The sequence below is a fragment of the Acanthopagrus latus genome, chromosome 10 (genome assembly GCF_904848185.1).
Source record: "Acanthopagrus latus isolate v.2019 chromosome 10, fAcaLat1.1, whole genome shotgun sequence".
In the NCBI taxonomy this organism is placed as follows: domain Eukaryota; kingdom Metazoa; phylum Chordata; class Actinopteri; order Spariformes; family Sparidae; genus Acanthopagrus; species Acanthopagrus latus.
The window spans coordinates 12442849-12455837 of record NC_051048.1 but is presented as its reverse complement, the minus strand read 5'-3'; the positions used below and the strand labels follow the sequence as shown (position 1 = coordinate 12455837).

General features: G+C 40.7%; 1 protein-coding gene across 1 annotated transcript in view; it reads left to right on the top strand.

The window, feature by feature from the left end:
- The window catches only part of adam19a (ADAM metallopeptidase domain 19a), a 189337-nt gene extending 176681 nt beyond the window's left edge, over positions 1–12656 (top strand). Inside the window, exons 20-23 of the mRNA XM_037112871.1 lie at positions 3424–3523; positions 5490–5741; positions 7999–8201; positions 11807–12656. Of these exons, the coding sequence (XP_036968766.1) occupies positions 3424–3523; positions 5490–5741; positions 7999–8201; positions 11807–11858 (607 nt within the window). The 3' untranslated portion in view covers positions 11859–12656. The remainder of the gene's footprint in view (positions 1–3423; positions 3524–5489; positions 5742–7998; positions 8202–11806) is intronic.
- The last annotated feature ends 333 nt before the right edge of the window (positions 12657–12989 follow it).

Genomic DNA, 12989 nt, shown 5'->3' with positions numbered 1-12989 from the left:
TTGAAGTGCAGTCATTTTACCATTCAACATTTCTTTAGTTGATTAATCTAATATTAAGTCAAATGAAATGGCAGCGATGAGGTCACTAAAAACGAGATCTTTCTATCTGCATACGTGTTTGTTTCTTGTGTATTGCTATGCAGTAGTGCCATATCACTCTGCCTGCATGAGAAGGGAGGTGAACAAAAAAGGAAAGCAGGAAATGAATCATGCATGGAAGGAGGAAAATATTTAAAAGGAAAGGAAGGAAGGGATGGGGACAGACACTGTGGGAAAAACACAGCAGCAGAATGGATTATAAAAAGGTCATGGAGGAAATAAACGAGACATAGAAAGAAGGAAGGAAGGAAGGAAGGGAGGCAAGGAGCAGAGGAAATGCTGAATTACAGGGAAGAGTCAGGGAGATTAATGCATACATCAGAACTCTCCTTTACATCAGCATAAATAGCAGCATTTTGTGCTGCAGCTCACCTCCATCAGATCCAAACAAAATCCATGTCCCCATAAACCCCACAGCCTCCTTTATGAGCGCTGCCATATACCTCACCTAGAGAGACAGCCTCGTCATAACACTGGCTGAGTTAGTGCCTCTGAAAATACACGAGTCTTCCACACTGATTTACAGAACAGAAATGTGTCTGGAAGGGATCCAGCAGTACAGCAGCCTTTAAAGACCCTGACCTTCCAAATGAAGACAGAGAGAAAGGCTAAATACTGGTGATATTGGGCCTCAGTGGAATTTTACAGTAACTGCAGCTAAAGGGATACAGAGGGGAGACAACTGAATAAATGGCTAACGATGTGGACAATTGAGACACTATGATGATTAAAAAGACTCTTAATGGCACCTGCTGCAATGAAAACACTCTTTTTTTTAGGTTTTGTTCCATGGCCAGTAGTTTGGGTTCATTTACAGTTCAACAGTGGGGCAGCGGGTGGTTTGAGCTGATAAAGGCATTTCTAAGGATATATACTGTATATATCCAGTATGCTTGGAATATTCTTGGAATGCCTTCTAATCAGCTAAGAGCATGCAGTGTATACATGCACTGACTTACCAGTTTAAGCACACTCAGGCCTAATTCAATCCAATGCAACAGCCCCTCAGTAAAGCCTTCCTTTATGAAGCCTCTAATACTTTGGTTGGGTTGACTTTTAGGCTGCATTTAGCCATGTTGTTGTACTGGATTGCATGTGCCTGTACATGAAAGTGACATATACAGCGATCACCCGAAACATTGAGAGAACTCAAAGGTAGGGCTGCACGATATTGGAAAAAAATTATATTGCAATTTTTTTTAACCCTGCAATATATATTGCGATATGAAAAAATATAGGAATTTTCATCAGATTACTTGAATAACACTTTATCTTATGCTGCACTGCTGCTATCTTGTGGACAATCAACCTGCACTGATCTTACCTGTTTTAGTCGTACTGAGCGGTGTGATACAGACGTAAATGGTCAAACAAATTAGTTGTGTTACCTCTTGTTGTGGCAACAGATGCAAGGCACTGTCGACACAGAACACATAACAATTCCAGATAACTGATGTTGCTTTTCTTTTTGGCACCAAGTCTTCGTTTTCGAGATTTTCTCTTGTTCATTGCTCATTTTTCAGCGTCACTTCCATGTGCAAGGGCGTGGTCTGCTTCGGCACACTGTTTAAGAACTAATGTGATTGGTGGATCGCTGCGCATGCAGAATCTGCGTGCACAGTGTGTGTCAGGTATCCTTGAAATTAGATGACTTCACTTTCCTCCTACATCGCAGGCCCTGCGATGTGACTATTGTGCACACGTATATCACAATGACGATGCTCAAACCATATATCGCGCAGCTCTACTCACAGGTGAAGTTAATAACATTGATCATCTTGTTACAATCAAATGTTCTGCTGGGAAACCTTAGCTTGTTGTTGTGGATGACCCAAATACTGTTGCAGACCAAGAACACCCCCCCCTCCCCCCCTTGGCAACAGCACTTTGGTCCCAGTTCCCAGATCCCAGTCAGATCAAGCATCCAGTTGGCATACTGGAACATGTCAAGGCTTATGCTGCAATCCAGTGCATGGCAGGAGTCAATATTTCTGAGTCGGTATTCCTTTCTTCTGTTCTAATGGGTCCCAGTGCATCTGCTCATGAAAACATGGACGCCCATAGCAAACTTATATTTGGTTGGCACATCTTCTAACTTCACAGGCAACTACAACAGCTGATTTAACAGAGTAGCGCACCTTAAAAAAGACAGGAGGAGTCGGCTAGTACAGCATGGTGACAAAGTCTTCTGTCAAGCATGAATCAACTGAATGGAAATTAACCACCTACAACTACTGCCATTCTTGACTTTTTGACTTGGAACTCTTACTTGAACGACTGTTCCATTGCACTTCTCCGTGTATCAGGTCTCTTTTTACCAAGTTCCAAGTTAAATGGAACACAGCATATAACACAGGACCTCAGCGGCAGTCCCATGGGTTGTGAGTTGGTGCCTCCCTCGATCATTCTTGTTCTGGCACTTGTTCTCACAGAGGTTCAGTTGGATTGGGATCTGGGGAATTTGGCCAGGTCGACCCTTTGACTTCTTTTGTCATGTTCAGCCAATACTGAGCAGGTTTTATGGTGTCTCAGAACCCATGTGCTTCTTTATTCACTGTCAATGGGGAGTGATGTTGCCATGGTGGGGTCTGCACCAGTGTTTGGCTGGGTGGTTTGTGTCAAGTGGCATCCACATGAATGCCAGGACCCAGAGTTTCTTAGCAGAGCATTTTTAAAGTTGTGTCTGATCGGTGTACATAACATCTGAGGGGTAATCTGCATACCAGAATATGTTTATTTGGGACTGACCGGGACTAATAACTGATATTTGGAAGTGATATACATTTGCTACTCTCAACTTTGCAGCTCTGCTCAGCTCTACATAGCATTTCAGTGTCTTTAAGCTCAGTTTTTTTTTTTGATTTATGGTAAAAATTGAACAGAGGTCGATGAAGGTAAACTAAAACCTTGACGAATCGGGTCCACTCTCACTCTCACTTTCACTCTTCACCCTTGTTCCTCTCACCAACAGGCAGCTGTTTAAATGAGAAAGCTCTGATCATGGTGAAAGTGTAGAATTTGAAAGATAACATGCTTATTTTTCTCTGTGTGTGCTGGTTGTGTAAATGGGCAACTGTTTGTTAATATATCAACTTTATGTATGAGGTGATAAGATGTCAGTGATGTGTTTTCAGATTTGTCCCTCACCTCCTCATTTCTACTCACGTCAGGCTGGATGAGAAACTTCATGTTGACTTCTCCTCTGTCTCTCTTCCCACCTGGGGCCCTAAAATCGATGATAGTTTTAGAAGAGTGATAAAGCAGGACAGCTTTCAGGCATCAGACTCTGGTTTATTCTTTGCCTTTCCTCATTTCTCTGCTCAGGATGGATGCATCAGTGGAGAAGGGGAAGAACGGCCATCTGAATCCTGCCTTTCACCTCAAGGTGGTTGGACCAATAAACAAAGCTAGCGGCCACAAGGGGGTGAGTGGAATGTGTGTGTGTTGAAGACAGAAAAAAAGGGATCAAGGGAGTGGGAGGGGGCCGAGTGGATGTTTCTGTTGCTGTGTTTTCGTGAATAATGGAACTTCCATGAGGCTGACCTTCATATTAAATGGCCTCATTTTACAGCAGCTTGTTATATTGTGTGACCACTTAGAGTCTGCCTCCTCCCACGTCTGCAAAAACTCCTCTCCAATAGCTTACTGTGCCTTCAGCATCATTTCATCATGTTGTTATTTGCTTGTTTTTATGGCATTTTTTTAATGGGATGGGTTGGCAGCTCAGGGTCAGGCTACATTTGTCATTGGCAAGGAAACAGATACAAATTGAGCAGGAAGGCTGACACAAACAAGAAGGAAAAGGATAGACACATAAGACAAATGGCAAAGATTGGCATCCAACACTGACTAATACGCGTGAAAAAGCTATTATGTGGAATTAAGGACAAATTACTCCATATACACAAAATCTGTGTCTAGTAATTGTTGAAGAAAACTTGGCTGGAAATCATAAGTATTTAATATTCTTTGCTAAAAAAAAAAGGGATGGTAAAGTTATTATTTATTTAAAGACAGAATATGTAAGATTTCTGCATTACATTTTCTCAAATGACTAGACTTTTGTTATATAGTTTGTTAATCTATGTACTGAAATTATCTTTTTTTTCCCAACAATGTGCAAACTCACAGAGATCCACAAGTTTGCTAAATGTAATGGTGCGTTTCATTTAGTGGTCTGTACATCCGCCTGATGGAGGTGCCAAGACTCCAACAGTCACAGACTGAGGAAGGATGTTGGTTAAAATTCAACATGGATAAACATGGATTAAGAAATTATTTTTCCATGAATATTTGTGCCTGAGCCACAAAGTTTGTTTATCATCAGCAGTGGTGGTTATCAAACAGTGTGTTTTCCACCAGAAGATTAATTTTTATCTCCATTTATTGATCGCACCAAATAGCCATATTACTTTAGCTATGTCAGTACATTAAGTGTATGCTAGCAAACAACATTACACACCAAGGATGTGTTGATTTCAGATCAACTCTCACTGAACTTAGCACTCTGCACAGTTGGTTGGCACAGTGGTTCTCTCTCTTCTTTTCCCCCTCTCCTCTCCATAACATTACATTTATAATGTACAGTATATTTCCCCTCCAGCTCCAGTCAGAAGTCAACATTACAGAACATGACACGGGACAATGGAGGTCCCCTCCACTGATCTCTGCTGCAGTCAGGCTAATAACCACGAGTAAAGATAAATCCACTTTTGAATCCCAAAAGTTAAAAAGTAATCTCTGAGCTCTTGTCCTGTCAGTAAAAGCTACGATCAGAGCAGAATCTGATGTGACTCTGGGTGTTTATTCTCCCAGGTCTGGCGCTGCGTCAGCTTTGGAGGACAGAGCTGGCCAGCTTTAAGCGACTGAGCATTAGTTTTGTGGCACACCCATACAACCTGCCTTTTTTTTTTTATAATGAGACATTATTAAAAAATCATTCAAAATAATAACGAGCTAATCAGTTAGGACTGTGATCAAACCCACCGAGAGCAAAATTTAGCCTTTGTGACAAAATGTGTGATGTGAATGTAACTGTTAATGTTAAAGCACGCATTTCCTGTGTGATGTGTTATATTAGGATACTAGTGGTAAAATGTATGCATCATTTTTCTTTTTGCTTATTTAGTACAGTGCCCATGAACTCTGCTTTAATGTGTTTTAGTTGACATTTTAAAAAAACGTGAGGGAGTAAAGTGTGGTCATCAGGATAAGCAGCTTTTTAGGTACATTGGGTGTCATCTGCAAAGCACTGAAAATCAATGCTGCAGATATCGATGACCGCTAACTGAAACAAAAAAAATTAAGCTTTCCTCAGATTGTGATAGAGACTGTGTGTTGGAAATAGGCCATTTTTCTTTTGCTTATGTTTGACTTTGTTCTGATCCTAGCTTCCTCACACCAGCAAAGAGGTCCTGCCTCTCAGACCAGGCCCTGCACCCAATGGCACCCAGCCCGTCAACATTGTACGACCTCTGAGACCCGCCCCAAGTCCCCAGGGTGGTTCCCGGGACCTCAAGGTGGTGCGCCCCCCTCTGCCAGCTGGGAAGCCCCCAGCAGCCCCCTCTAAATCCCCCGCGACCCCACAGAGACTCAGCCCGCCCAAGAAGCCTCTGCCTCTCAACCCAACACGATCACCACTGGTAATGTTCTTTTTAACAGTTTTTTGAACTGTTATTGAATATAGTTTAATTTTAAAAATATAACATAAAAGTCATGCCACATAATGTAAAGCCAGGATGGACCTTAGGTATGTGGATCAACATCCAGGCAGGGAAAGAAAGAAAAGAAAAGGGAAAAAAGAGGGAGAGGAACTGGTTTTCAGCATAGCATCAACCCAAGCTGTTAGGCAATCAGACAGTTAATACATTAATTAAACAGCATTTTTTTTACTTCCTCCATATTCATACAAAAAATAATTTTAAAAACAATGGACTGTTAAACTGCCAAAGAAATACAAAAAAACTTTTGTGACTGTAATTTTGACTGGAGTGAGGAAAAACACAAAAACACATTTGCACTCCAAATGGGATTAAACCAGCTGACAAGCTCTGATAATGATAAAGTCACTCCCCTGATAGAAATAAATCCAGTTAAATAAACAGGAATCTGCCACTGTATTTGTCTCATATATACTCTGAAACAGATTTTGTTGGAGAGTTAAGGTGAAACATTGTGTCTCCAGAGTTGCCAGATTCTTCTATTTATTGAGTAATCGACACTAACAATTTAAGGTCCTTTGATTCAGTAGTTTCTGGTTGAGGGTTAGAGTAAAGACAAAACTGTTTTAGAGATGATTTATAGAGTATTTGTATTTTTAATGACATCACCCCCAGCAGTCTCCCAGAAGTGGAATACATAATTGCATCTTTCCATTTTTTATCCTTAATTTATTTGAGTTTCCCCACACACCGACAAGATCGGTCAGGATATACTGTAAATCCATGGTCTATGTTCTTCTGTACATCCAACACATATGAAATAGTTTGGAGTAAGGCAGCTGTCCTCTTGTTAAATTCTGAGCTCCATCACATCTGTCTAAAAAGTATTTATTACAGAAGTTTCCTCTGGAGAGTTTCCTCTATCCTGTCACTTTTATTACTACAGCTTTTAGTTTTGCTGCTTAAATATGCCATGTGATTTGCAGCAGTGATATTACTGCACACGTGATTTAAAGTGACTGAAAGCGGCCTTTATAATCATTAAAGCAGCGTTTTCACATTGTGAACCCACATATGTAGATGCATCTGAATTGACTATGCCATAGACCAACGAAAGCTTGGTTTAAGGTCAGTGGCGCAGTAAATTTTTGCTGCTTCAAGATAGCCATGGGCCCAACAAGCACCTCATCACATCTAATTTTAAGACTACCCCATCTAGGGAGTACATTTGCTATTTCCATGACATAGGCATTGGCCTGCAAGTTAGCCCAAACACCAACACAGTCCTTCATTGTAAAAATCCTTCTCAGAGTCATTACTCAGTCAATTGTGAATACACAAAAATGGTACACATTTTATACAAATCTTAGAAAAAATATGCTCTTTATTACTTCAGAATTGAAGTGATTTGGTGACAATAGCTTCAGATTGAAAACCCTAGCTCTAAGGGAACTTCACATTGCTCTTGTGATTAAATGCAATAGCAAAATCAACAGAACTAATGAGAAAACGGCTGGACTCTCTGCGGTACAGTACTTAATAGATGAATTGTAGAGATTTCCTCTTAACCCTGAAGAAATAATAAATAAAACTGCAGTATTTTTATTATCAGATTGCTTTCTTATTGACTTATCCACCAAAACTGCTCTCATCAGTGCTTCTCTGTGAAGTGTGAAATGCCTTTAAATTAGATCAAGTTTTGAATGTCATATTGCTTTTTCTTGTTTGTGTCAAATAACCACTATTTTATATATTTACTTTGTGATGTGATCTCAGAGCTGTGCTGTAGTGGTACATTTAATCCCCTACCTGTGTGAAGTGGGACTGAAGTAGCTCTTATCAGCTAGCTGAACAGATTCCAGAGACTGGGTCTGTACTGGATTCAGTCCAGTTCAGAAATTGAAATGGAATTCTCCTCTTTACTGGGTAGGGAGGGATTTAGTGTTGTGTTCCATATGGGCGGTGATTCCACTTAGAAAGACGTCCTTTTTCCCCATTTCATAATGAAGTCTTGTTTTTGTTTTTTTCTTTTTTAATATATGCTTTTTTCTCTTTTCTTTCTATTTTGTGTATATTCTACAGCAGTTTGAAAAATAAGTGCAAATGTAATTCTTGCTTACTCGATTACCATGCTGATACTTAATCTGTTTGCTATGTCCTGGTGTCCAGTTGCATCTCACTGTAGACTAATCGAGTTCAGTAATAATAACAATCTATATTTATGTTGGTTCTCTTTTAGTTAGTGTCTGAGATGCAGCCCAGACCGTCTCCCTTCCCCCCTCAAAGGCCTCTCCCCCTCAGCCCAGCCAGAGGAGCCTCCCCCACAGTGAGTCCAGCTCGGACCAACGTGTCCAAGCCTGGTCTGCTGGTCATGATGCCCCCAGCAGTGGGACCCAAACCTGTGGGCAAAGTCTCAGCCATCCCTCCTCTCAGAGCTCTCAGGTGGGCACACACACACACAGACATGGTGTAGTGTATTCTGTAGACTTTAACTTCTTCCACTCAAACATGCCTCACTAGTATCACAGAGCAAGAGGTGAAAATGTGATAGGACAATCACATAATTTCATTGTATGTAACTATATGATACAGTTTAACAACAACACAAAAGCTCTGTACTGCCATTCAACTTAGCAGGTTAAACTGCACTAATGTGATGCCCTCTCAGACATGCACCTCTTGTAAAGGTCCAGTGTGTAGGATCTAGGGGGTTTAGGGACTGAAATTAAATATAATATTTATGTTTTCATCAGTGTATTATGACCTGCAACAGATAATCATTATGTTTGTATTGCCTTGTGCCCTGTTTAGACCAAAGATTTGCAATGAGATGATTGCAACAATTGTCTGTACTTAAGTTCTCACTCTTCTCAAGTTTTTTTTTTTTATATATATAGCTAGATATACTGTCATTTCTAGCACCTTAAAATAAGAATGAGCATAGTAAAATTGAGTTACTTGCTACAGTTGCATTTCTAGTAATGGTGACACAGCAAAAACACTGCTGCAACTTTCCCCTACAAAGTCCACCATGTTGCACTGCCAAACCAAAGTCTGGCACTGGGGAATTCAGCTGGTATCAATCCGTAACCACACCGCTAAATAACACTAAATCCATCACCCTTGACATTTAATATGTTGCCAAAAACACATTTACATTAAAGTCACTGACGGTCATCTACTGCAGGTAATACACTGGCAAGTGATAAGTAGTTTGTACAAACCCAGCATCCAACGACCCCAACTATCACTTTAAGTGAGATGCCCTGCTGCACTCTCCATTAAACATTTATAAAGTCCTAAAAAATATCCCAAGAGGTGCATGCAAATTAAAAGTGATAAAGACAGAGGTTAGTAATACCCTTGTCAGGCCCGTTGAAATGTGGTTTGGGACAGTTGGTGCGCATGATAACATGGTGCCGGTTTAATGACTTAACTATTGGTCCTAAATTGAAAGGTTCACAGTGATTAAATGGCATTAAACGGATGCCTAGAGTCAAGTCTATACGGGATCATGCTGTTTATGTCTCTGTCTAAAGTCCAGTGTTCAGTCGGGACTCCAAACTAAACTATCAAGACCGCAAGTGCAAAGAACTGATTTACTGTTGTGATGTGAATCCTGTTCTCAAACACACTTTGCTAGACTCACTATTATACTTACAAACATGCTGTATTGTTTGTCAGTAGCATTCATTTTTCCTTTGAGTGGATCCTCCTAACCACACACACACACACACACACACACACACACACACACACACACAGAAGAGTACGTTCACAGCAATATCTCCTCCACCTCCTCAAGGTTGTTTTCTTCAATAACATCTTTTCCAATTCCGTGCATACCACGTCATGAATCTTCAGCTGTTGAAGCATCACTCAACATTGTTTGTTACTGCTCCGACTAATTTGACCTCAAAGATGATGTCCCCTTTCTTGATGCTATGTAACAGATAATGAAAAAGCATCTTGTTCATAAAGCAGCTGTTGTCTTTTTTTTTTTTTTTCATATCCCTAGAATTACAGCCCTGTTTGAAAGGCCTTTTATTAGCTATATATAAAGGCTTCATTTGTGAGAAAATACTGCCTCACATTGTTGTTTCTGGTCAGGGTCAGTGTAGGCACATCGACGCTCCAAGTTTACACACCGTGTAGCACATTGACTCGGGTTCTCAACAGCAATCAATTTTCATTTTCTATAATTTTTTGATGCCCAGTCTGAGGGCTTGTACTCACTGTCTTCAGATGCAGAGTCATGCTTTTGGTTCTGCACAGTTTATCTGTAAATGTAGTAAAAGTCAGGCAACTTCAATGGGATTGTTCTTCAGGTTTTATGGTTCCTCTGTTCCTCCAACAGTTGCAGATGGATCAAAATGCCTCTACATCTGGCTCTGTCTGTCAGTAACCAGATCCGATCCCACATCAGAGTTCACGCATGTGTGGTTCAAAGACTTTATGAGTGATGCATTTTTCTGTTCAATGTAGGGTGTAACTGAGCATGCAAAGCAATAGAGCAGGTTCAGAATCAATTTCTTTGTGCTAAGAAAACATGTTCTTGGGATCTTCCTGAGAAATTCCTGCATGATTTTATTCTCATTAGAGTCAGCCCAATAGACAACATCATCGGGCTGACAGTGATCGACTCCTGAGCCCTTTACCTTTAACATAATGATTGAATAGGTCCCCACCAGAGAGCACAGAAAAATGAGCTAGTCCCCTCAGAGTTGCCTGTAAGGCAGGAGTGGTTGGTGTTTGTGACGTGGGAGAGGAAATGAAAAAGTTTGTTGCCATTATTCTTTTCATATTAAACCTTCCCAGTTAGGTGAACCCAAGATGCTCGGTTATGTTAGTGACGGTGATTTTTCTTTCCTGCGGGCTGCTGTTAGTGGGTTTCTGTCTATCCTGCTGTTGCTGTTTGTCTAGCTTAGCTTCCACCATACTGCTAGCCAACCACAGTGGTGTGCTAATGAGCAACTCAGAGGGGACACACTATCTCGAATTCAAAAACACATTGTAGCAACACCCACCACTCAACATTAATCACCGTCATCATCCAGGGCATCTGTCCCTAGGCCTAATTCGGCCCCCTCGCTGTGGACATATCCCAACAAGGTGGACCCTAATTGTCATTCTGTGAGACAGCACTCACATCATGTTCTGTTTTCTGGAAGAAAAATATGCATACATGCATCTCATAAGCACATTACATACTGCTTTTAGTGCTTACATTGTTCTGTATTTCATCTGTCTGTCAGTACTTTCTTAACTCATTATACTGTCACTGGGAGCCATCACTAAGAGTTTTAACGTTTTTTTTAAAGTTTAAAGTTAAGTCACTGGTATTTTATTAACAACTAAATGTTAGATTCTAAATGCCAAGAGATCTCCTGATGACAGACTTGACATGCAGATAGGAAACACAATTAATTTCATTTTTTTTCTGTTTAAGCTTTTAAGTGGTGCCTTACTGTTCCCAGTTTTTGATCCTCAAATTTTATGTTTTACTTATGTGTCCATGATGTCTTTTTTTCTTCTGCCATTTCCAATTTCCTCTTCACAATTTAACAGTTTCACAAAGTGTTCCTGAGCCCATGCAGTCAGGGCTGCTGATAGTCTCTCTCATGCTCAGGACAAGATGATCTCCAAAGGCCCCTCTAGCCGATTATTTTAATGGTTAGAAATTATTTTAACGCCGGTTTGGGCTCTGCTATGACTCAGGGCCAGGGACAACTGACCTGGCGTTTCCCCACTGTCAGTGACTCTGCATGTAGTTATCTCCTTTAAACGATCATGTGTTTGACAAAGTGGTGAGCCTTGCCTCCATCCTTATGAATGACTGAGCCTCTCGAGGATGCCCCTTCACATCCATTGTGTTATTTTGATTCGTTTATGTTTTACACAGCGTCCCGTGTTCACCATCTTTGTTGAGTATCTTGTAATTTTGTTGTAGATATCACCAGTTTTATTCTAAAGTGTCAGTAAGTCAGTATGCCGCATTAGTTTAAGATCAAACTAGAAACTCTTCTTTTTTTCCCTTCTCCTTTCAGACCGGTCCCAGGTGCCAAACCAAACACAGCCTCTCCTCCACCACGAAAATGACCTTCTCCTGCCCCCTCCGCCCTCCGAGGAGGCAGCAGCTGACAGCTTATTTGCACTAAAGAGACTTCGGCTGGTAAACCACAGAGCTGTCGCACATACCAGAGGAGGACAAACACAAAGTTAAAACCAGAGTCACGGAAGAACAAACAGGTCTCGTACCGGTTCAGACTTCAAAAAATGAAACCTTTTCCCTCCTCGCCCCTCGATTTTGACCCCTTTCTGCCCTCCTCCTCCCAGCACGCTAACATTTACCACGACGACGCGGTTTTGCACGGAGGCCTTGCAGACTGAGACAGGTGTTATCGCTGGGGGGCGGTCACATTTGCCAAATCAATTTTTTAGGATTATTGTTTGTTTTTTTAATCTGTTAAAGCTGTCTATGTCTGTAAATGCATTTTGTAATGACTGTTGTTTTGTTTACAGTTTGTTTAATGTCACGTTTTATGATTTGTGTTATGTGCCAAAGAGGTCTCTTCATACCTGGGGTGTGTCCCGAGCACTTAAAAACTGTCTCATGTCATGTTTAGTTTACCACAAGTCAACTCCTCTATCTTTTTAGGTTTTATAATTTATTGTATTGTATGAGGAATGTCTAAAATACAAATCGGGAGATACAGAGGCCTATCAGGAGGAAAGAGAGCCAACCGCAGCTTCTTTTCAACACTGTTTACATGGTGGAGGATTTGATGGACGCTTGGGGCTTGCAGGACACACCCCAGTCACTCATGTTGATTTGAATGTCTTTTGCCGTGTGTTATGACTTTTGAATTGTTACATAAAATATTTTTACAAAACTATCATCAAGTTTCTTTTACTCTGTCTTTTTTCATTTCTAACTTCAACTGCATTTAATGGATTTTAATATATAATGACACCCTGTGAATGTGCTTGAAAGGAACGAAAAGGATGCATATGAATGAGCGTCTGCTACTAGTATCTCACTTGGTAAAATTAAATCTGCCATCTTAAGGCCAAAGTCTTCAAAAGAACACAAATGAATCATTTAGACATCAAGCAAATCACTAATCATGAGGAATATCACTGTGGAAACATAATGTCCTCTGTTGCTCGGTGGGAGCTTTCTTAATTCTTCAGAAAATAACCCTGATGATGTCATTGTGATGTCTTCAG